General features: G+C 36.4%; 1 protein-coding gene across 2 annotated transcripts in view; it reads left to right on the top strand.

Moving 5' to 3' along the window:
- The first annotated feature begins 312 nt into the window (after positions 1-312).
- Positions 313-26,435, top strand: part of TDRP (testis development related protein) — a 66,685-nt gene continuing 40,562 nt past the window's right edge. For both annotated transcript variants that reach the window (XM_088136759.1, XM_007439412.3), the window contains exons 1-3: positions 313-461; positions 1,136-1,325; positions 17,890-17,955. In XM_088136759.1, the coding sequence (XP_087992885.1) occupies positions 1,209-1,325; positions 17,890-17,955 (183 nt within the window). In that variant the 5' untranslated portion in view covers positions 313-461; positions 1,136-1,208. The remainder of the gene's footprint in view (positions 462-1,135; positions 1,326-17,889; positions 17,956-26,435) is intronic.

The raw sequence follows: 26,435 nt of genomic DNA, 5'->3' as shown, positions 1-26,435 counted from the left end.
CATTCCCGCCGGTGAAGGAATGGAGGGGAAAGGTCTTGTATGAGTTGGTCGGTGTGTTGGGGAGCGGATTGGCCGAGGAAGAGGATGATGGACCCACTTCTGCCCCGCGTGCATTAAGTTATGTCACGAGTCTTCGAGGAACCCCCTCGCGCGCCACCAATGCGGAGAGCGCGAGGCAGCGGAGGAGGGTCTTGGGGGAGTTGGAGGCCGAGGAGCTCTCTGCCCCTCCCTCTCTCCCCCTCCCTTTTGAGGCCGGTGCCGCGCGCTGCCAGATTGCTGTGGCGACGTAGCAAGCCTGTGCTCTCTCTCGCGCGCGCTCTCCCCCCCCCGCCCCGCCGCCCGTGCTCTCCTGGTTGTGGCTCCCTCCCTCCCACCGCCCAGTCAGCCGCAAACATGGCAGCGGCCGCTCGCAGGCTCTGCGCTGCGGTGGCGACTCTGACGACGACGCGGAACGGTCACAGGTGAGGGGGCGGGAAGGGACGAGGAGGCAGCCTGACATCCCCGCCCGGGCCTTCTCCCCGGCTCCGTCCCAGAGGCGGCAGCTACTTTTTCCCCCGCGTGGAGCGTCTCGAGGGTAGAGCGACGGCTCGTCGCGGTCTCCGCTTTTGCAGAGAAAAGGGGCGGGTGGGGGAACTACCTGTGGGGCAACAGGAAGGGTAGTTGTTCCCCAGCGCTGAGCCTCAGGGTCGGGCTTCTGTCCGCTTTTTACCGCTTCACGCGGCTTCTGGCGGCTCCCCGCCCCTTTCGCTGCAGAAATGTCTCTGAGCACGTACAGATTGCATCTAGCCGTTTTACTTGGCTGAGTCAGCGGGAGCCATATATTTGACCCTCGGGAGAGTCCTTAGAGCAACGGGACTGTGCTTGGAGGGTGAGAAAAACCTGGTCCGTACGGCGAACCCAGAAAAGGAGGCGCTAGGTCTCTGTGTGTGTGTGCGCGCAGTAGGGTTGCACTTTTCACTTTTTTTCTGCGCCTTTTTTCACTATAGTAGCTGTTCTGGAGATCTGTCCGCACATCGTAGGATCGACCTGTCTAGCTTCCTTTAGCTGTTTCTCCAGAAAGCTTAATATCTGTAGGCTGGTGGCTGAATAGCAAAGTCATTGCCATTTCACCTCGTTCTTTCTCAAACTTTCTCAGGCATAAATAAGAGGGACCAGTCTACTTTTCCTTTACCTCCTCCCCCTTCCTCTCCCTCCCACCTCCACTAATAATGTGGAAGCTCAACAAGAGCAGTAAAGTTCTCCTGGATGATTCACCAGAGGAAGAAGAGAGCCATCAGCGTGATACACCATCTCCACCATCACCAGCAGGCACCTTTTCAGCTCAGGTAAAAGCCACCAGAGTGCTGACTCTGTGGATCCTAGTATCTTTAATATCTCTGCCATGGTGGTGCTGTCACTTTTTGTTCTGAGGACACACTTTGTCTTCTTTCTCTCCTTCCAGCCTTTACCCAGGCCAGCATCTTGGCACTTTTTTATATCTCTGATCTGGCATTATGAGTAATCACTTTCAGTTCTCCTTGGATGCCTTAATAGTGAGTCTGGTGGCATGAAGGGATTGGTATGTGCTGCTGCTGTTTATCCTCTGAAAAGCTTTTTTCAATCTTTCCCTAAAAATGCCCCACTCAGCAGTGTTAAAGCTCTACTTCATGCTTAAGTAACTTTTGTCTCTGCTTTTGAATTTAGGTGTTGTATAATTATTTTTTAATTAAATACAGTGACAAAAATTATATCAGTTAAACATAACAATAGTGAGTACTAGAAGAGAGTGGACTGTTGAAATTTTCACATTTTTGTTTAAAACGAGACTTAAAACTTGAGGTAGACTTTTGTTGCACTTAGCATTCTAACTTATCTTTGGATATATGAAAATACTTTTTATAACTCTTAGTAGAATCTGCATAATCTGCATTTTAATAGCACTTGAAGACATATTTGTGAACACATACATATTGAACTTGCTCATTAATTGTACTGCTTCTTTAAAAATCCTGCAAAAGCTTTAGATAACATTTAATTTTTTTTTTAAAGTCTAAGATTTTTGCATTTGATTTTTCTCCACTTTTTTCTGAAGTGAATAGTGCAAAGGAATGAAATAAACAGTATCATGAATGTTTGAATTCAAGATTTAAATTATATTTACTTCAAAATAAATCTCTTTGATTTCCAAAATTATTTCTCTTATTACAGAGTGCTAATAATACAATCCTATGCACTTTACACTAAAGTAAGTTCCATAATGTTCAGTGAAGCAAAGTTTATTTAGGATTGCAATTATACGTGTGCAGTTTTAGGTCTTTAAAAGGGAGACATATATATAAAATGTCTGATCTGCTCAGAGGTGGGTATCATTGTTTCCAAGGGGCTTATTCTCAGATTTGTATGTGGAATATTGCAGTTTTACATTCATTTATCTCAAAGTTGCTCCACTGAACTTGATGGAAGTTAATGGAACTTTAAAAAAATGTCTGTATACAGGATTGCACTGTGAATTGTAAATACTTTTCTAGGCTTCTGCTGAAATGATATTTTAAAAGATAATAGGATTGCTTATGTTTATAATGAAAAGGGAATAACAACCTTTATAAAGAAATAAAGTAAAATTTATGTCACTTGAGTGTAAAGCTTAAACATTTTATTAATTTATTTAAACACAAAATTAATTTTCTTGAATTAAATGTTATTTGAATAATTTTTAAAAGATATTAATTTCTGATGAAAATGGAGTGAGAAACATAAAGAAATAAATTGTCCAAGCAATTAGTGTTGATTTAAAATTATAATGTAGTTTACTTATCACATTAAAAATTTATAAAAAGAATTAATACATTTGCATTTGGTAAATAATGTTGTAAATAATATATCTGTGAATAAGCTACAGTGGTATCAAAGCAGTATAAATTCTCAGATTTTCCATAGTTAGAGCCTACCCAATGGTCAGGCAAGAGAGTGTCCCAAATTACCGTTATATTAGTAAGAAATAAGCTCCTGTTATTTTGCAAATAGCAGTCCTCTTGTCTTCTTCTTATCACTTTTTATGATGTAATTAATGTCCCTACTTATTTGTCCATATGTTTTACCTAAATGCAGATATTACTAACTTTGCATTCTGAGCAAAAGAGAGAGATGCTTGTTTTTCTTACTTAAGTGAAGAGTAAGAAACAGCAGTAGAAAACTGAAAGAGACTTTATAATGCCTCTTTGAGAGAATTGTACCATTCTATATTCTATCATATATGGATACAGTGATGAGATGTGATTAATTTATTCACTATAAGTTGGTCATAATTTTATTAAATACAGCAACTTTGCCTGCATTTTAGAATAGTTCGAGCTTTTAAAAAAAAAATGGGAAAATTCAACCTTGGCTTTGCTTCATCATCCTCTCCCAGTCAAGAAAAACCTAGTCTGAAGAACTCCTTTAATTATCTTGATGCCTAATAACATTCAACAACATTTGGGTTTTTTTTTCCTACCTCTACTCTCCCTATCATAAAGGAGATATATAGTCTCCCTTGTATAGTCTTCTCCCTCTACCCATGTTCAAAACATTCTAGCAATATGTTACACCTTTTTCTGAGAGGTGTAAGGTATTAGCTCCATATGATGTGGCAAGGAATAGTCTATCTCTGAATGTTAGTGTAATGCCTTCCCTCTTTGGGGAAAGTCACGGGCTATGAGCTCCTAACATGACTTTCCTGTATTAATTTGTGCTTTAAATGCGACCTATAACTTAAAGTGTTTGCTTTCCTGTATTCATGAATGCTTAAGTGCTCTAAGACATTCAGAAAAAAATCCTACAGATTAACATACAGTCCCCTTTGAGCCAAGCTTAACTTACAGTGACTTCATGAGCATGTCTGTATAGTTTTCTTGGCAACAGTATGGATTATCCATCCAAAACAGATACCCAGTTTAACTGGACTGCCTGGTTTTTCACCAAGTTTGATAGCCACTGCCACCTTTCTTGCCTGGTTGGTCTTTTATTCCATCTTTTGATCATCTTCCTTTTAGGAAGGTTGTAAGTGAGTATAGATTAGAGCATTTTTGTCTCCTTTTGCATAGGTAGTGGTTGTAAGCGCCTCAGGAAGCTCAGCTTCCCAGCTGAGGAAGTTATATCCAAAGGGGAGGTGAATGTTTGGCCACTGAACACTTTGAACATTCATGTTTGACCAGCCTGATGAGTGTCATAATTGAGTTTCTTCAGGATAGGTGGCTGTGATTTAATGCAGGCTACATATAGAGTATTGGATTTGAGTAATAGGGGACCAAGGTGCCCGAAGACTGCTCCTGTCCATCAAGGCTATAAGTGCTCTTATAAAAGTAAAAGAGTTGGTAAGGAAATTTGTTCAATTTTATTAGTTTTCTAAAGTTACATTTTTTGCGTTTTCTGTCCAGAAGTTTCTATCACATATCAACTCTGATAGTGGCATGCTTTCAGTTTCTGATGAATTGAAGGGAGGGACCAATATCCTACTGGCCCTACAGTTCGGTAGGACATTAACCTTGATTTTATGAAAGGAGATGCCATCAACATTGTTAGGGCTCTTGTTCCTGCTATCCCTGCTCATTAGTCCTTATTGAAAGTGGATTTGGAGGCCCTGGAGTATTAAAGGCATGGATTCCCCCCCCCCCGTATTATTTGCTTGCTGATCCCAGTAGGCCTGGTTTGAATAACCATGCAATTTAGTAAGGTAATATTTTCTTTCACTTGCTAAAGTTACCATAAACCTGTTCTACTTTTCCAACTGTACACTTTCTTTAAATGTATCTGATTTTCCTTCATTCACATTCTTTGTCCAGAATAGCTATATGTAGTCCAATTTCCTATAGTTGTTCAGCATGTTTACCATATTTTTACAGTAATTCTCTTGCTTTCCACTTTTTATTAAACCTTTTTTTCCTCCTTACTATCTTTCTTGATGCATTTAAATCATATAATTTAATTTGCTTTGGGAGAGTGGATTCTTTATAAGAGGAGGTTGTTTACTTTAAGGTTTAAGGCTTTTTTCATGTGAGAGATGACTTTTTGAACTTTTTTGTCATGTTCTTTAAATAAAAAGACATGGCTGCTTTAATAATTTGAAGATGCATGTTTTGTATGCAGTCCTGCGTATTGTATAGCACCTCCTTCAAAGGATTTGCACAGTCACAGTACAGAAAATTAGAATCTGGCTGCATTGTTGCATGCACAGCTGGAATAATCTGATAGAAGTATAGCAGTTTCTGTGGGAGTCTCCCACATTTTTGTATGCACTGGAATGAAGGATTACAGGATTGCAATCTATCCTTTTCTTATATTGGACACAACAGTATTAACTCAGCAAGATTGTAGCTGATTTATTTGGGTTTGGTTCACAGTTTCTTGTTGCTAAATCCTATCTATAGAATTCCTATGTATACCCCATATTTGTTTCTAAACGTCTTACAAAAATATAAAAGGAGTTCAGATACCTCTGTCCCACAGTGCAGCCTGTATAAACTATCAGTGATCTGTCAATCATGAATAACTGCACTGACAGGAATTAAAAAAACCTTGGTCTTATAAGTATTAAAAACCAACGTTACATTCTGACAATGGGCTGCTAGAGTGTGCTATCTGTAAATTAATAAAAGGAAAATAAAATAAAATGGCCTGAAATATATTGATGTTCTTTTGGACTGTTTTGTTTTGATCTTGTATTATGTTGCATTTAAGTAGGAGACATGCAGAGAAACATTTCACGTTAATTACATCATATGGATCAGTGTTCTAGAAATTGGCCATGAATTTTTCTATGTATATTAAGGAGTTTTGTAAAATTATATATATAATTTATAATTTTATATAAATTCATGATATAAAGATTTTATAAAATTATATCTGTATTGTAAAATGATTTAAAGAAATTGTAAAATTTTTACACGTAGCTTTTATGTTAATTTAAGGAACCTTGATATACACAGTAAGGGAGAAGTAGGAGATAAATAACTTTTTGATGAATTTTAGTAAGGAATATCAAATGAGAGGACTGAAGCCAGTTTTATAGAGTATAAATATACAATTAAATAACTGATACAAATTGGAAAATGAACTTTTGGGACAAAATACAAATAAATGAAAATTGGATTATACAGGTATTCTTATCCATGTTTGGATAAAATAAGTTTGGATTATTCATTTCATTTCATTACTTCTTAACTTCAGAGATAGGACCTGTGCAAGAAATTAAAGTATAGCCCTTCTCCCATAGGAGTGTTCCTGCTCATGGTTCTAGTTCGTCTCTAGTTTGCTTTTAGTTGTTCTCTCCATTTCCTATCTTTTGAACTAAAAATCAGTAATGTCTGAAAGCAGCTGAATATTTATAATATTCAGATGGTTTATCCTTTTTAAAAAATAGTTTTAGAATTGATGATTTGGAGGGTATTTTGTGATTTTAGGATACTTCCCTGCCTTGGTGGTTTCAGTCTGTTGGCATAGGACATCTAGTATACTATTAGAAAGAGTGGTATTCTGTCAGCAGACACTTTAATAACTATAAAGTGAAAGAAATGAGAGGTTGAGAAAATGCACCAAGCAAAAAAGATGCTATATAATCCTCCAAGGGGAAAAACCTACCTGGGAGGGGGACTGCTTTTTTGCCTTTATCATATGTGCATCATCACTTGTAATTTTTGTGCTACTACTTTGTAATTTAAAATCGAAAACATCACTGAATTTCTTTTGAAATAGTCAATCTATGTATTTAGACTATTTAGAATTTAAAATTCTACTTAGATTCTTCATCAGAAATAATTAATTATAGAAATTCTTGATTTATATAGTGATTTTGTATTACATCTAAATTTTTCCTTGTCCTTTAGGCATGTAATCTGAAAGATACTTTAGGCTCTTTTGAAACTGTGCTTGAACTAGGTTTTGCTCACCTTGTTGATGCCTCTTGCCCCAAAAATTAGATCTTGTGTACAAGACCAAATATTTCTGATCCTTGTGCTGTAGTAATGAGCCACTACTGAAATTTTTCAGCAGTTTCCGTCTGGAAAGGAAATATTTTGTTTTAAGGATTAATTAAATATTTTTAAAAGGCTGGAAATAATATCTTTTTCTGTATTCCTAATATATAGTCAATAATGTTAGTTGCATGCAAGAAGCCTTTTAGCAGAAGCTAACAGATAATTTAGTTGCTGCTTCTTGCCACAAATTGCTGTTCAGAGGAATCCTTTTATGAAGAATAAACCTCATAAGTGGTTGTTGTTATTTCTTGTCTGGGGAAAGTTTGCTTGGAATTACACATGCCAAGGTGTCATAAGCTAAACCAAACACTAACATTTTGGTTAGTGTTCAGTGAGAAGTTTTTTATCTTAGGCAACCACAGCCATCTAGCCCTTCCTATAAATACTGTTTTTCTTTCCCTTGTGTTTATAACAATCTTTCTAACAGAGACTAGAATCGTATAGCTCTATTCACATAGCTTCATATACTGAAACTACATGTTTTTCAGCACAAATATTTGCAGGTACAGGTTTTGTGACATTTGCAGATTTGTTAATCCAAATCTTCCCTCCTGAGCGTTTTTTTTTTTTTTTTTAAATCTCCTTCATAATTATTTCCAAACAGAAAATGGACAAAAGTGGTTAAAAGAGGAGTTGCAGGGGACAGATAGCAAAGAAAGAAAGGTTTAATTCTGATTCTCATGTGCAAATACTCTCCCATTCTGATACTGTGGACTAGCATTATGAGACAAACAAATGAAAATTTTCTCAAATACAAGAGATCTTCAGTTCTTAATCAGTGATGTCCCTGTATCATACCAGCCAAGAAATTATTAAATGATAGCATATTAATTATTTTCTAAATTTATAGAAAATGTAAAAGACATATAAATCATGTATAGGAATGAGAAATGTGTGTTTTTGTGTTTAGGAAGTCCAATTATTACCTCAGTTACATTTTAATCAATGTAGCAGGCTTCAGTTTTGACAGTCAGAGTTTGTAGTACTGTATGAGAATTTGCAGTTTCTTAGCACAACGTAAACAATGAAATGAGTGGTTATTATTTAATATAAATGAAAGAGGGTAAGTTGATTTAGAATTTAATCTCTATATAATAAAGAGTTATGTTCTTGTTTAATGGATCCCTTGAGTACTTGTTCATATGAAGAATATTCTCAAAAAGAATATTTGTACATTCCTCTAGAAATATTGAATGCACTGGCACAGTTATTGCCAAAGTTTGGAAGCTTGTTACCAAGGTATTAAACAACATAAGACAAATGGAACCTGAAGAATGCTGAGATAAGAAAAGTCTTATCCTTTGAATATTTAGTGAAAGAAATGTAGTAGTTTGAACAAAGAGCATAACATTAGATTAATTGCTTAAACTAGGCCATTAAAATATGCAACATGGGTGCTTAATTACATGCATGGCCCTGTAAAAATGGCAGTGGAGGTATGAAACCACATAAACTTTTCTGTTTAGGCACAGATTTATTTTGCCCACTGAAATGAACAGAGTAGAATTGTTTCAGTTAAATGAAGTTCATATGCATATGAATATGTAAATCTTTTGATTTTAAGTTGGAGGTATCTGTAAATTTGCAAACTTATCTGTAAGAAATAGTCCAGATTTCATTGTGCTTTTTTTTTCTGTTGCTATTTAATTTCTGTTGTTATTTCTGCTGCATAGTAGATTATTATTGTTCACAGTGAAAACTATGAGTGTGAGCTAGAACTTGTCTTGAATGGGAAGAAGAGTGCCCAGGTTCTTCCTCTGGCATAATACATTTGCCACTTCATATTTATGTTGTGGTTTACCTCAAAAATTGATAGAAAACAAAACCTATTGAACTCTCACTCTTTCTATGAAGCAGGCATAGCCTGTAAAACAGGCTTGACCTGAGTAACTTAATTTATGAGATCCAATTAGATTTATCCTGGGGGAAGGTGCTGCCAGCATGAAAAGGCAATCTGCAAAATATGGTGCTCAAAATTTATATCTGAATTTATACTAATTTGTACAAAGTTTGCTAATATACTAATAAAGTATTTAATGTTTAGGAAAATAATTCAAAGTATTCAGTGTTAACTACTAGATGCACGCGCACACACACACAAATTTTATATACTTCTGTAAATAATATGGTACATTGCAGCAATTTAAGCCCAACCTTAAATGCAAGTGTGTGCATCCAGTAACCTGTGGAACAGAGCATCTGGTGTCATTCAGGATTTCTCCCAATATTAATGCCATCCTTCTTTCCCAGGAAGAGAAGTCATGGCTGCTGAAATATTTGAAACTCAGTAAGGCAAATTACTCACAACCTCACTCAACTAGTCCTCAGTTATACAGGACAGGTTTTCCATCATTCCTCCTTGATTATGTTGCTGGGGAGTAGAATCTTACGGAACATGAACCTTATATTAAGCAATAGCAGCTTGAGGTGGAAAGTCTCAGTAATCTGGCATCCAGAACTGCAGGAACCAGTATTTAGACTAGAAGTGAGAATTGGCATATCTACTCTTAACAGCCCCCCATGAGATCTCTCTGTACCTGTCACAGTGGCAGTCTTACTTCAATCCTCCTGTTTTGTACAGCCATGCTGCCTGTCAGTCCAAGCTGTCTGGAGCATCCTTGACTGGTAGCCTTTGAACTTCCCTTCCCTGCTACTGTATATAGATGACTCAATGTTTAGTTGGTGGCCATATCTTCCAGACCTCCAATATTGTCTCAAAGACCATCTCAGCCTTATCCCCACTGTAGGACCCAAGGTTCCTTTTTCCCACTAGGTCCTACTCCTCTTAGGTCCCAGAAGGTTAAAGTACCCCTCTCCCTGTGCTCTCACTCTGAGGAGTCCTCAGGAAAAACTCTACTCCCTTGTTTCCAGGGGAGTAAATGCTCTCACTTCATACTCTCACTCCAGAGGATTCTTCCCCATTGACTACCTAATTCTCAGGGAGTAAGAATTTCACAATCAATCCATAACCTACTGACAGATGAGTCTTGAGCCAAGCATAGTAGATTGAGATCTTAGTCCATGCCCACCCAGATCTAACAGCAAATCTGTGATGGTGTAATGGCAGCCTCTGACCAGCACACTGGGCTTTCTATTTTCCTGCTAATCTGATTCCTAATGGTAGCCAGCACGACGTTGCCCCAACCATCAACACAACAGATGTGGCAACAGTCTAAGCAGTGGCAGTAGTGATGGCATCAAGCATCCATGTTTCCTCGCTGTCCTATCCACTTCTACAGATACTGTGCCATAATTCTTTATTATTATGCATGTTACTGCATTTGGTACGTTTGCATCCCATTACAGCTTTTCACTGGCATTTGCACAAGTCTGCCACAATTTTGGTACATTTTTAGCAAGTAGTGAGCTTTTAATTTACCTGCCTTTTACCTGAAAGCCTAGGACTAAACTAAGCCTTTTTAAAAAAAACTTTTTATTAGAGATTTTAACAATAGTAAAAGGTAATACAAATTGAAATCAAAAAGAAAGAAAAGAATAGAGAAAATAAAAATGAAGAGAGTGGAAAGAAAAAAAGGAGAGAAAGAGAAAAAATGAAAAAGAATAAAGTTACTTCTGATCTTTATGACAAGTACAAGCAAACTTAGTATTTCTCTCCCCCCTTTAATATTATATTTACATAAATAACTTCTTCCCATATCCCAACCCTTGTCCATCCACAAATCCAAAAATCATTAAACATTTCTGTCCGGGACCAGCAAAAAGTCCATAAAGGGTACCCAGAGCTTTATAAAGATACTCCTTATTTTAACCCTGATCAAACAGGTTAATTTTATATTCCTTTCTTTAACTTCTAATACTTTTAATAATTACTTCATTAAGATGCTGTCATAGGATTTGATCTCCATCTAAATTTTCTTGCTCCCATCTCAGGAGGTTTTTCACATCTTTAACAACCCTCTTTTGTAAATCCAATAATGAGTTATTACCCAGGTCATTTTTCACCTCTTGGCTTATCATTTGTATTTCCATTTTAGTTTATATCTCTGTCTTATAGTCCACGACTTCTACTTTATTTTCCAGTAATTCTGCATAGGTTAGAATTTGTTTTACCTCTTCATCCTGTTGGTCTATAAACTCTTCCAAATTATTCTCCTTTGTTTCTTTCACTTCTTCTTTAACATCTTTTTTTGAATAATGCATTTGCATAGGCAGATGTGGTTGCTGTCATTGTAGCTACGAGCTTCTTTCCCATTTCTTCGAAAATCCTTTGAAGTGTCTTCAATGTAATATCTCTTTCTGCCATTTTTACAAGTATCACTGCTGATCATCAAATTCAAAAGTAAAAAACAGGCTTTTTTCTTTTTTCCCCCTCTGCCTAGGGTCTTTAGTCCCATCTAGTGTCTCGTTTCTATATCATATAGTCTGTTTCAAATTACTTGCTTCTTTGTTTTAAAAAAACAGCTTATCTCTTTCCTGGAAGACTAAACAATTTCTGTTCCCACAAAGATACTGTTTTGCTTTTATTTATTTCAAAAGTCTTATAGCCAAAGTAATAATATTTCAAATATTAAGTCAAATATTTCAAATTTGTCTGGTCCCTTAGTCCATTTCAAACTTTCTTGAATTAAATTCTTACCTAGCTTTTTGCTGTTTATTTTATATCTTTAAATAGTTAATTTTTTCCCTTCTTTCTGGAATGAAGTATCACTCACCAGGTAGTTTTTCAAACTTGTTGCTTGGAAGACCTCTTTTAACTTCAAAATAGTTATATTCCAACGGTGTTTAGAAAGTGAGGCTTCAAGAACCCATTGTCCCTATAGGCTCTGTTGCAGTTGAGAGCTTGATGGCTTCCCTCATCTCCCAGTGCTCAAACCCACAAGTTGACTGGTGTCCTGCAGTCTCCTTGTGAGGAGCAGCCGTCTGGAGCACAAGTGGGCAATCTCTTGTCCTTAACTGGAGAGGTTCTGTTGGACCAGACTTGTTGCTGGTCCGTCGGTCTTGGCCACAGCATCATCTCTGCTCCTTTAGAGATGTCTTAGCTCACCGTTCTCTCACTTGGAAGTCCCAGGACTAAACTAAGCCTTGTACATACAATAGGAAACAGGAAAACTCCTACAGAATGTTCATGAATAACAGTATATATGTTTTTTAAGGAAGACACCCTTTCATCTTTTAGTGACTGCAATCTGTTCCTTAAATCGGAAGTGAAATGGTTGTTAAGCGAACATATGAGTGAGAGAGAGAAATGCTGCAAAGATCACTAGTTGCTACTGTCTCATTTAGATAAAGTTCTCTTGTACAGTTAGGCCAGTGTTACTCTCACTCTGGCACGTGTTGTCAGTCATACAAAATTTGATAGTGCTCACATTGGTCGGAAAATGATTTTTTGAAATATCATTGTATTTGTGGTCACTAAATGAGGTAGCTGCTAAATGAGGAGTGGCTGTAATACATACTTCCTCACTTTTTTAAACAACTGTGGAAGTCATTGGCAGTAGAATGGATCTGGGATGAGGGTGAGGAAGAGAAGGACTCCTTAAGCATTTCATGTCTTGGTAATTTCCATTTAAAATCCCAAGTAAGGAGAAAAGATATATCCTTATAAAAAGTTGTGTGGAAAAGGACTAGCAGAAAAGCGGATATAGCTGCTTCCCTCCTCACACTGTTCTATTGCTCAGACTTCTAAGTTTGTGTGGCAGTTTTTAAATGTAAAATAGTCATATATATGTCTCCTACAAACAATTTGTGTGTGTGTGTGTGTTAAAGCTGACATTAGTTTATCTCAGAGCTTAGTAACTGTTTCAAGTGCAAAGGGCTAATCTGTATATTTTAAATTCTTTAGATTTTGGCAATTTGGCACAAACTCATAAGAGAATACTGAAAGCTCATGTGAGATGCTAAATTTTTATGATTTTTTAAACAATTTTTTTTTCAAAAAAACTTTTATATAATTTTAGGGTTCTGTGGATATCATTGTATAGCTTATTTTGAAAATTAACTTCAGTGTACATATTAAGCTAATCATGAAATTCTTATGGTAATGTAAAAAACAGTTTAATATGATTTAATTATGTATAATTTTGTGCCAAGCCAGGGAAAAAATGGTAATTTTAATTTTATCATATGAATATTTCTAGACCGTGGCTCATTTTTTCAATTATATAATTTGATGTATGCAATACATTTACATTTTATATACTGGGTTGTTTTTTAATGTTGTATGATTTTTTTTCCTGTTTTTTTATTGTTTTTATTGCATGCCATCCAGAGTCACATTGTTTGAGTTGGGTGGTCCTATAAGTCCAAATAAATAAATAAATTTTGAACAAATTTTACATTTGAATGTTGACTCTAGAAATAGCAGCATTTTGTTCATATGAGTATTTTTTTTTTTAATTATGATACCCACTTTCCCCAATTATCTAAGAATCCAGCATCAACATAGTTATTGCAGATGGAAGCCTTTCTGCATTCACGTTTTTTCCTCTGGGTTGAGAAAGTGTCCGACAATGTGTTAAATTTTCGCCCTGCCTAGGAAGGAAATGGATTATATGACTGACATTTGCAATTAGTTCTGATGATCTTAGCTTCACTGTTTTAGTTTATTCCCTGCCTAGGGAAAAGGTTAGTCAATTTTTAGCTATTGTTTCTATTCTTTCATTTTATTTTTTCAGTTCTGTTACCTCTCATAGATTTCTTTTTTTAATCTTTATGTTGTTCTTTCTAAGTCTGTTTTCTTCTGTGACCCATGGTGCTAATAAGGCAGTCTTTGATTACCAAGCCTGTGAAACAGAAGACAGAGACTATATAGCATATTTTAAATAAATGAGTAGATGATTCCAGGTAAGCCAGATTCTTCAGAAATGTTCTTCTGCCAAAAAGAGCAGAAGAGCCACCTGGTCTAATGCTAACACTTTTATTCAACACCAAGTATATATATCTTTTCATATACAGAGGTAACATGTCCTCTAAAAGGACATTTCTTACTATGTTTTCTTACAGTTTGCAGTATCAGAAACTTCCAAACCTAATCTCTTATTATGATTTCCACTATAAGAGAAATGAGATGTAAATGCCTGTGTGTTAGGTTAGAAATAGGGACAAGTTAGGGATGATGATGTTGTGAATATAAAGGATGGCCTTGAAGAACAGAGGGAAGATCCCCTACATGGCAACAATCAGATAAAATAGGCCAAGAAAGTAGTTTACAAAAATGCCTCAGGCAGCCCCCCCTCACACCCTCAGTTCTCATGAAGGGAAAGACAGTGCGTTCAGATTTGCAAGATTATGTTACTATAGCTGTTAAAAGTAATACAAGTAGGTTTGGGTCTGCATGGTGTCTGTTTCTTAGCCTTGTTTACCTGTTTCACCTGACCAACTGCTGAGCAGGATACTTCCATGAGCTCCTGACCTTCGTTACCTCTGTGCCTTGGGAGCCAGATTCAGGGGAGGCTCAGGAAACCCAAGAAAATCTTGGTCACATCTATATACAAGATATGGTCCTTTCTGTTCTGGATAATTGCTACACTAACTGTAGTTCCTGATCTCTCCAAAAATATTAAGTATGGTCCCCAGTAGTGAAAAAGTTTCATTCGTCATTACAGATTGGCAAAATACGTTGGTTTCAGAAGATTGCTTCATCAACATGCAGACCTATTTGCAATTAACCAGCTTTGCATGCAATATTAATTATTCATCTTTCCTTAGATTTCCAAGGAGTTGTATAGGTTTAATAAATATAATATCATTAAATGGCTTATCACTATGGGTGTAAAATTATATATAGGGAAAATGATTTCTCAGCAATGTGTAATTCACGGAGATAACAATGAAAAACACCTGGCTATCTACTTGTTCTGCAGATGGGCTTCTTTGAATTCACCTATATAAGTGTTTGTACCTGTGCAAAGTTTTTGTTAGGAATCTGACAGAGCTGAAAAGACCTAATGGTGAGAACTCAGCCATATATATGTATGTTAATTGGTAGGACTTCCACCATAATTTTAGTTCCTATGACTTCTGGAGAAATTCTTAGAACTGAAAGAATAACCAACCACCTGCAAAGGTGAGATGAGAGGGTTGTGTCGTCATCAGTGTAATCTTAGTGAATCACACCTTTGGCTAAGAAAGTAGATGAAAAAAATGAGGTTTGGTGGTTATTAGATTTTTATCCTTTTAATTATATCTATATCATCTACATCAATATGTGTGTGTATGTGAGATCAGCTCAAGGCAGCAAACATACTTAGTGCTCCTGCTTCCTATTTCCCCCACAACAACAGCAACCCTGTGAAGTGGGTTGGGCTGGGAGAGTGGCTGGCCCAAAGTCACCCATGGTTCCAATCAGTGAATTATTTATTACTGCCTGCTGGAGTGTACTCTTGATTTTTGCCCTGTATGATAAATAGCAAATTCTGTTTTCATCCAAGGTACCTTAATAATAAAAGTGAAAACTAATACATTGACAGAGAGTTTATACTAATGGACTGTTTTATATTAAGCTCAATTCAACTCTTCATTTCAACGGCATATGTGCAGATGCTGGAAATTATTCTCTGGCTTCTTTCTTTCTGAATCAGTGCAGACGTTATTGAGGAAACAGTGCATAGGAAAAAGAAACTCTTAGATATGCCTGCACCCTGTCCATCAGCAGCATGCAAATTATTTAGCAGTAGGCCATTTCTGTGGCAGTTTATTTTAAAAATGCCTTTTCCCCTTTTTTTAGAAAGAAAAAAGCTAAACAAAGAAACAAAAATATACAGGACATATGATTGCAGGCACAGGTACACACACAGCCATATATGTTGCACAATAAACATTTCAATTAATGGAAGCCATAATTTGTTATAATCATCCATAATTGATTTATATTAATAAGTTATTGGTTTGTAAATTTTTGATAACTTCAGTTTTGCAGACCACTGAATAGTTGGGGTCATATGCTGAACAGTAAGGCTTCTAGCTGTGTGATACAAAAAATCCATTTTCTTTGTCCAGATATCAGCTTCCAAGTGGTAGGAATGAACTTCAGAAGAATATGAAGATCTGAAAATACTGAATCCCAAAGTTGAGTTAATGCATATAATAACTTCTTTCCGAAATGGAACAATTGTTGGACACTGTAGAAACATAGGTTTAAATGAGGTATTCATTTCATTATATTGCCAAAAATATTTACTCAGGCCTTTTCTATACAAATGCAATGGAGTCCATTAAATCTGAAACTATTTATTTATTTAGTTGTTGTTGTTGTAGGAAAAGATGTAATCTAAGATCTATTGATGTTTTTGGTATTTTTAAACAATTTTTAATTAAGTAAAACTTCCAAAAAAGAAGCAAAAACAGAAAGAAAAAGAATACATATACATACATTAATGTTGGTTATAAAATATTTTTAAAAAGTTAAAAAGGTGAAAGAAAGATTTAAAAAATTACATTAAAAAGGCATTCTGGTAGCCCCCCTCTCTCCCCCAGCTGCTAATTACTACTTGAATATTTTTATACTGTACTTTGGACATCTGCAATTATTGCTTATTTCTATTTGGATCACTTCTATATTTTTATTTCATATTGTATTTTAATTGATTTTATCTGCTTTATAAACCACCCAGAGTTGTTTTTAATGAGATTGGTGGCAACAAATTAGATAGATAGATAGATAGATAGATAGATAGATAGATAGATAGATAGATAGATAGATAGATTAAAAAAAAACAGTTTCCGTTTTTCTTCAAAGACCATATTGTAAGTGTCTTAGCTTGCCCTGCTGTATGGTAGGTTGTAAATAAGGGAACCATTCCTGATTGAATTTGGTTAAACTTTTGCTGTGGATATATACATTTTTTTTTCATTGCCTCATCATTCAGTTTTAATTTCCCAATTCTGTTTGTCTTTTCCAGTGTTGTGCCAGATTAATTCTTACCACAGCATTGATGTAATTATTTTGAAATAGGTCTTTATTGCATCCTGTCAAGTCAAGTCTTAAATATTTCACTGGATCTTTATTATCTCACAGCCAGTCTCTTTTTTTGCATTTTCTTCTTTGTAAGTGAGGTGCCTTGTTATTATCTTTGTTTTCTTTTAATTGATTCTGTATCCAGAAAAGCACCCAAAATCTTTGACTACTTTAATCAACTGTCATATGTTTTGTAATTATTAGTACTACATCATGCGGGTAACATTTAATCTTGCATTCCTCTCCTTGAATTTTTATTTCAGTTATCTGTTTATCTTTTCATATCTTATTGGCCTAGACTTCCAGAGCAGTCACAAAAAGCAAAAGGGATAATGGACACCCTTGCCTTGTGGCTTTGCTGACTGGAAAGCCTGCGGAGAGCATTCCATTCACAGTCATCTTTGCTGCTTGCCAATGCTACATGCTCTCCATACAAGTTTCAAATTCTCCAGGATTTAGTTTAAGATCTCTAGTAAAAAAAGTCCATTCCAAATTGTCAGAGGCTTTTTTCGAGTCTAGAAATATTACTGCTGCCTTCTTTTTCCATAATGTTGATGAATTCTAGTGCATTTATGATAAATGTGTTCTCTTTCATCTTCCTTTTTGGAATGTAATCTCTCTGATCTGCATGTATACTTTTGGGAACACATTTCCTCATATGTTCAGTTAGTATAGTAGTAAATATCTTCACTGAATCAATATTCAATGAAGAAATTAGACTATATTACTGGGGTTTCTTTGGGTGTTTCCCTTCTTTGTTCAAGTGGCATGTGCTTGTGTATGTTTTATGTTTTGGCATGGAAAGTATAGATCTGTTTTTAACAAAAGAATAGGAGAGGAAACTAAATAGAGCCCAAGTAAATTATTTATATGTCAGTATTTTTATTCACATTTCACAATTCTTATTTCTTACTCATCACAAACATTTGTTAAACTCTCTTGAAATTACAGTATACAATTTATGGTTCTTTATTCTTTTTTTAGAATAAGAACAAGGATCCATGTCTTCAGGATGAAGTAACATCATCTGTTTCACAACTTGCAACAAAGGTATGCTTATTTTTGAGATGTGAATTTAAATTTATTTTGGATTTCTCCTGTTGGGGATGTTTCAAGTACATTTGTTTAAGCAACATTCCTTTGTTGTATTTATATTGGTCTATGGCTATAAAAAGATTTATTATATTCTATTAACCTTCATATTCTTGCTATTGCATTATTAGGTATATTTGTGTTTGTATTTTGTAACAAAATAAATAAAAATATTTCAGAGTTTATGTCCTTTATAATAGGAGATTATGATACTTTAATCTCTCATTTCTGTTTGTTTTTAGGACTTAAATTTTAATATTACAAAACCAATTTTTCTGCTGGATGAGATTTCTTATGGTCAAATGTATATGTTTATTCATATAATGCTTTAGCACATGACAGCACCTAGTTGACCTTGGCTGAGCACAGAAGCTAAGTAGGGTCAGATCCAGTTAGTACTTGGATGGGGTACCACCTGCTAATTCCAGAAGTGTTGGATAGAATAGGAGATGAAAAAAACAACCTGGAAGAAGGCAGTAGTAAACTGGTTTCATAACACTGCAGTGAAAACTGCATGGTTGAAGTCACCAAGACTCAAACCCAAGATCATCTTTACATTTGTATATGTAACAACTAGTCCTTAAACCTGATTTTCCCACTTCCTGCATATTAGTGTTTTGAGGGCTAAACAGCTGAAACTAGGAAACCGATTATGACTCACAATATTAGGAAAAATGGAGTCCTATCTTAGTAATGCAATGGGGAAATCTGTCCGAGGCATCCTGATATACCTTCTTGATCTTATTGTGCAAATAATTTTCTTAGGTTTACCTTTTTGTTTTGTTTTTTGCAGTATAATAATGAGAAAATTACAATGCAGCATTTGCATTTGGTCATGAGATGGAAGGTCTTTTTGTGCAGTCTTATAACATTAGCTGTCTGAAAACATTAAAGTAGTACAGGTAGTCCTCACTTAACGATTGCAATTGGGACAGGCAACTCTGTTGCAAAACAGTGCGGTTGTAAAGTGAAGAGTCACGTAACCGTGCTGACTTAGGATGTCGGTTTTGGCTACAGTTGTTAAGTGAATCACCGTAGGTTGTTAAACACAACATCATGTGATTGTGACTTGTGACTTCCTGCTGGCTTCTCCATTGACTTTGCTTGTCAGAAGCCAGCTATGAAGGTTACAAATGGCAATCACATGACTGCAGGATGCTGTGACCATTGTAAATGAGCACTGATTGCCAAGCTCCCGAATGGCAATCACATGCGACAGCTGCAACTTTGAGGACTGGTTATAAGTCTCCTTTTTCAGCACCATCATAACTTTGAATGAGTGGTTGGGAAGCAAGGACTATTTGTACTCAAGACAGGGATTATGCATGTAATTCATGTTATTATCTTACTATTCATGTTATTGCTTTTTTTCTGTTCTTAATTTTTTCTTCTTCCTCCCTCTCTGCCTTTTATTATTTTTGTGGAGTTTTTTAGTTTTTCAGAATTTATTGTTCTCTTCTTGACCAATAGAAATATTGCTGCATGCATATGCCTTTGAAATTTAGTTAAATATAACATCACCCTTAGTTTAATGGAACAGAAAAGGTTTTAAATGCCCTTTTAAGAGGAGTCAGAAACTTATGAAATTGGGTGAGTTAAAACTTGATCTTAGTTTTTTACATGAAATTCATATTCCATCTCTTATCTAGGGATGGGTTATTTATTTATTTGTTATTTAAAAGACTTACATAGCTACTCATATTATGTAGCATAATCCTGGGTGCCTCACGGAACAATAACAATGTAGAAACTATAAAAATCACAACAAAAACTCCTGGTGCCTCAAAGGGTTATTCGTCAAGTTCAAGTTCAAAAACTGCTAGAGAGATAGTGATTGTGATCAGCAGTTGCTCAAAATTTGTGGTGGAACAAGAAAAGTGGTACAGAAGAATATTTTTAATATATGTGCTATATTTATTCATTATTATGATCCTACTAAGGACTTGCCTACTATATTACATAGAAATGTTGACCATCATCTTATTTTGACTATGGATCAAATAATTGTGGTTGAAGACTATTATCAAGTTTTAGATCCATATTAGATGTCAATACTAGGCATCTACATCTCTGTCTCCTCTGAGGAAAGCATCACAAGCTTATATGTCAGAGTTTAATTTAGCAGATGCATAGCAAATTTTAAATCCTTCATAACAAAAATATATATTTTCAATACTATATCAGGGTGTTCTTGTAGCTTATTATCTCGTATTTTGACCCTTGAATTAATGAACTAATATAGGTGCTATTGCTATATCTGATCATGCTCCAGTAAGATTATTAATTACTACAAGAAAGAGTTTTAACCAGAAACCCAATTCCCTGTATGCTCTTGAAGAATATTCATTGAATTGTACAAAGCAAAGATATTGGGACTGCATTTAAAAGCTGGTAAATTACTAGCCTTTTAGCTGAAACAGCAGTAAAATATAGGTACTCCTGAAGTACCATCATTGCCATCATTAAGAAATACAGTCATAAAGTGCAACATCACATGACTGTATCACTTAGTGACAACAATCCCAGCAGTCCTGGTTGCCATTGTAATCCCAAGGCATGCAAGTTGTTAAGTGGGAAGTGGCAGAAATCCCAGGTAAGGAGTGTGGGGTGCTGTGGAAAGGTGGGGGAGGCTTGGCACAGGCATGGGTAGGCTGGGGGAAGGAGGGTACTTCGTTGAAGCACCTTTGGCAGCAATTACAGCCTCGAGTCTTTTTTGATATGATGCAACAAGCTTTGCACACCTGGATTGGGGGATTTTCTGCCATTCTTCTTTGCAAATCCTCTCAAGCTCAGTCAGGTTGGATGAGGACTGTTGGTGGACAGCCATTTCCAGGTCTCCCCAGAGATGTTCAATAGGGTTCAAGTCAGGGCTCTGGCTGGGCCACTCTAAGACATTCACAGAGTTGTCCCTAAGCCATTCCTATGTTGTCTTGGCTGTGTGCTTAGGATCGTTGTCATGTTGGAAGGTGAACCTTCGGCCCAGTCTGAGGTCCTGAGCGCTGTGGAACAGGTTTTCATTGAGGATATCTCTGTCCTTTGCTCCATTCAGCTTTCCCTCAACCCTGACCAGTCTCCCAGTCCCTGCTGCTGAAAATCACCCCCACAGGGTGCTGATGCTGCCACCACCATGCTTCACTGTCGGGATGGTATTGGGCAAGTGATGAGCGGTGCCTGGTTTCCTCCAGACATAACGTTTAGAATTGAGGTCAAACAGTTCACTCTTGGTTTCATCAGACAGAGAATTTTGTTCCTCACAGTCTGAGAGTCCTTCAGGTGCTTTTTTGCAAACTCCAAACAGGCTTTCCTGTGTTTTGCACTGAGGAGAGGCTTCCGTCTAGCCACTGTGCCATAAAGCCCAGATTGGTGGGGGGCTGCAGTGATGGTTGTCCTTCTGGAGCTTTCTCCCATCTCCACACAGGATCTCTGGAGCTCTGTCAGAGTGACCATCGGCTTCTTGGTCACCTCTCTTACTGAGGCTCTTCTCCCCCAGTTGCTCAGTTTGGCTGGGCAACCAGCTCTTGGAAGAGTCCTGGTTGTGCCAAACTTCTTCCATTTGAGAATGATGGAGGTCACTGTACTCTTGGGAACCTTCAGTGCAGCAGAATTTTTTTTGTAGCCTTCCCCAGATCTGTGCCTTGCAATAATCCTGTCTCTGAGCTCTGCAGGCAGTTCCTTTGACCTCATGGCTTTTGCTCTGATACATTATGCATTGTCAGCTGTGAGGCCTTCTATAGAGAGGTGTGTACCTTTCCAAATCATGTCCAATCAATTTAATTTACCACAGGTGGACTCCAGTCAGGTGTAGAAATAGCTCAGCAAGGATCAAGAGAAATGGGAGGCACCTGAGCTAAATTTCAAGTGTTGTTGCAAAGGGTCTGAATACTTGTGCCAATGTGATATTTCAGTTTTTCCTTTTTAATAAATTTACAGACATTTCTAAAATTCTGTTTCCACTTTGTCATTATGGGGTACTGAGTGTAGATTAATGAGAAAAAAAATGAATTTGAACGATTATAGTATCAGGCTGCAACATAACAAAATTGAAAAAAGTGAAGGGGGTCTGTATATACTGTTTGGTACTGTATATACTGCCAAACTTTTATAGTATTCTGTTGGAACTTGGGGAATCTTTCTCAAGAAAGAAAATTGTAAGAATCTAGACCTTTCTCATCCATATGCATTTTCTTTAAGATTTCTTTAAAATCAAATAACCTTGAAGTTCTATTAACTCCATCCTTATATTCTCTGCAACATTACCAGTTTCCATAGCAAATGGGGTAGGAAAAAGCTGAAATTGTAGTTTTAATCATTTAAAATCATTAAACTAAATATAAACTACCACTTTTATTTACAGATAATAATTGTAAATTGTTTTAGAGAGTTGGTTTCAATTTTACATAAGGGATTCAGTTGGGAAATGGTCCAAATTGCTAGCGGCCAGCTGTTTACCCAACAAAATAAGCTTCACTTGGAATGATTTAGCATTATCATACATCTGGGTTATTGTCTGTTTTCTACCCTGAAGTTTCAAATTCAGTGCATTCAGGTTATATACGTTAGAAAAGCAAGAGTGCAGATATAAGAACAATCAGCAAGCTGAGCAACTTCCTTATTTTCCAATCTGATGAAGAAATCATTATCTCTAAGGCAAAACACGTTTTCAGGACTTTCTCCAAGTCACCCATATAACTTCAATGCAGTATGCAAGTTTACTATAAACACTATCTGTACTTGTTAGAAAAGAAGAAATTTGCCAAATGTTCAGCCCTTTCGCACAGATAAAGTTAATGGTTTTAATAACTATATGTCTAGGGCAGAAAAAAGAGTTAAGTGGCATTTCAGACAGCAGTCCAAACAGACTCTTGCAGACCCTTAGTCAAAGACCATAATCAGTGCCCCCTGGTCGCTGCTCCCCCCCCTCAAGCTCTGTCTGGACATTAAGAAGTTGGCCTGGAGAGATGGTGTGGAAGAGTTGAACCCAGACTGTTATATTCTGGTGACATATTATGTCACTGACAATTATATATTTTCATTCCAACATTTATTATTATGCAACTAGTTGTTAATCTTTTAGATTACAGGTAGTCTTCACTTACCAACAGTACTGTAATTGGTAACTGGGAACTCTGCTGCTAACCAATGCGATCGTAAGGTGCGACGTCATGTAACCATGCCAACTTATGACAGCAATTCCAGTGGTTCTTGTTGCCATTGTTAGGCAAATCCCACACGATTGCAGCATCCTGAGATCAGATGATCGCCATTTGTAAACTGCTGGCTTCCCCATTGACGTTGCTTGTCGGAAGCTAGTAGTGAAGGTCGCAAATAGCAATCACATGACTGCAGGATGCTGCAACATCGTAATTGCGAGCTGGTTGCCAAGTGCCCAAATAACAATCACGTGACTGCAGGGACCCTGCGACAGCCACAACTATGAGGACCCATTGTAAGTACCTCTTCTTCAATGCCATTGTAACTTTGAACGGTCACTGAACAATTGGACATTAAGCGAGGATTTCCTCTATTCAGTTAAACAGTAGCTATGACAGGTGCAGAAATTTATATACTCTTCCAATCAGCAACGCTTTGTTGGCACAAATAACAGCTTCCAAACATTTCTTGTAGCCACCAACAAGTCTTTCTATTCTGGTTTTTGGAATATTTTCCCAGTCGTCTTTACAAAACTCTTCTAACTCAGAAATATTCTTAGATCTCCTTCCACTTGATTCTTTAAAACTCCTTCCACTGGATCCTTTAAAACTACTCATAGATTTTCAATAGTGTTCAAGTTTGGAGAAAATTGAGTGGTTCAGCCACAACCACACACAATATGTTTGGGGGAAAAAATGGTGAAGAAATGAACACTCCTAACCATGGGACCAACTTTCTTGTGCTTTTGGGGTTGTGTGGCAGACGATGCCACAGGAAATGTTTTGCAGGTGGAAGGAATAGGTGGATTAACTAAATGGATTTTAACTAAGCATTAATATATGATAAAAATTAATGTCCCACAGTTACCTTACAGGAACAGCAGGTGCACCAACACAAGAACTAGAGCACCTTTCTTACATCATATATGAATAGTGCAAACTTCTAGTCAATACTTTAGTTAATTGCCAGTCAGATTGTAAAACTATTTTAGTTATTGCAGCAGGAATTTCTATTGCTTCAAGTTGTGAAAAGGCAATATATTCAGTTAAAACCTGTTTTAATTTCACAGTTCAGACACTTTAGAAGACAAAATACTATTGTCAGTGTTGTATTTTGGCTGACTCTAAATTTACAGCTTTTTAAAAATAAAGTATCACTTAGGTGAATATAATATTTACAAAATACTGAAATAAAGAGTTGGAATATCCCATATTAACAAATCAATTGCTGGGGTTATAAGAAATACTAACTATGTTTCTTACAATCTCAAGATAAAATATTGACTTTCAGGTTTATTGGTCATCTCAGAAAATGTTTTAAAATGGTAGACTGTCAAACTCACTATGTTGAAAGTGTAAAATGAGTAAGCATTTATTTTTACTGTATGATGTTGGCTAATCCCACTATGCCCCCCCCTTTTAATAACTATAAAGTTGTTAATACAGTGTTTTAAATATGTGAATATCTCTTGAATTATATCCTGACATTTGGAATTTATCACTCAAGAATTATGGATTTATCAAACATGGAAGGCAGCAGAAAAATTATTCTTCAGTGTTGGAAAGAGATTTACAATCTTAAATTGACAATAAGTGTTCACTTTCTGTTTATGAACTGGCTTTCTATCAATGCTGTGGAAACAGTGATTAATATTTTTCTTTACGAACAGGGTTTAATGATGTTTTTAAAAACTCAACTGAATGATTTTTCTCTGTGTGTAATATAGAGTAGTCTGCAATATAAATGTTTTTGTTGCTTCCTTTTTCTTTTCTATTTGCTTGTTCTTTGATTTTTCCTTTTTTTCCTCCTTCTATATGTATTAAAGCATATTTTCTTTTTTAAAAAAGAGGAGGGGTGCTTATTTTACATAAATGTGCTTTGCAAACTTCCCCTTTAGTTGCTTTGCACAGCCCTTTTAAGAGATACCAACCTTTTAAGAGATTGTCTAAGTTTTACATTGTACGCCTGAAACTCTGAGATACAGTAGCTATATATAAAAATGGTTATAATTCAGTGAAGTAGTGCATTTCTCTAGTCAAATATTACTTACCTTTTGTAAACAAAAGGTTGTTCAGCTTGTCAAGTGCCACATATGTGAGTAGGATTAGAAAAGACAATTTCTTGAGAAGAAAGGTGCTAACTCTGAAATTATAGGTAAATGCAAAAGACATAATAGCAACTAGACACAGACTGTTATAAACCTAATCTAATAATACAGGTAGTCCTCGCTTAGCTACCATAATTGGGACCAGCAACTCCATTGCTAAGTGCTGCGGTCGCTAAGCGGAAAATCATGTTACCACGACAGACTTACAACATTACTTCTCATTCAGTTATTAAGCAAGTCACTGTGGTCATTAAGCAAAACGTCACGTGACCGTGACTTGCGATTTTACTTCTGCATTCTCCATTAACTCTGCTTATCACAGCCTGGTTGGGAGGCATGCAAATGGTGATCAAGTGACTGCGGGACACCACAACGTCGTAAATGCGAAGATTGGTTAGAAAGCTGGTTTGTTTGTTTTTTACACCATCATAACTTCAAATGGTTGCTGACCAAGGCAGCTGGTAAGCAAGGACTACCTGCTCAAATCCTAAGAAATATAATAAATATATTTATTAAAAGAACAACATTGTAAATACCAAATTGTAGTATTAAACTTTTCCCCTTGAGATTTATGATGGGAGAACGTCTTATTGTAAGATGGAACTCAAGCTGTTTGAGAATAAAATAGGGACATATATAGATAAGTTACTGATAGCACACTTAATATTGGCTGGCAATTTTAATACAAGAACTGGGGCAAATGACAAGTTGCTTTTTGCCATTCAGCACCAGTCCCTAGATCTGACAACAACATTCATACTCTTATGCTGCAATCTAAATATGTGATTGGGGATTACAGAGGACTTTGTCTCATCCAGATTGTTACAAAACTGAATTCGGCAATTCTTAATGCGTCCACTAGAGATGACCGTTCTAACCCTTCATTGTTAGATTATATTGGGATATTGCAGAGCTTCATCCCCTACTTATTTAAATTTACTATAGCAATTGCCTTGAAAGCAATCACTTCCTGGACATTTTATTTTTGAGGACTTTTGGTAGGCTGCAATTATCACCTTTTCATAATGCAGCTATAAGGGATTACTTCTGTCCCGCTTGCACTAAACGATCTCCTCAGCAAGAAGTTATGATTATCAAACTGATTATATCAGAGCCATCAGTAGTGGATGGTGCATCAGATGATGCCACACTGGATATCTGTAATTAAGTTGTTTCAGCA

This window comes from Python bivittatus, unplaced genomic scaffold (assembly GCF_059951505.1).
Source record: "Python bivittatus isolate LINGU-HERP-01145 unplaced genomic scaffold, Pbiv_v1 ctg000020_np1212, whole genome shotgun sequence".
NCBI classification, from domain to species: domain Eukaryota; kingdom Metazoa; phylum Chordata; class Lepidosauria; order Squamata; family Pythonidae; genus Python; species Python bivittatus.
The sequence above is the reverse complement of the archived record's forward strand: the minus strand, read 5'-3'. Positions and strand labels throughout refer to the sequence as shown.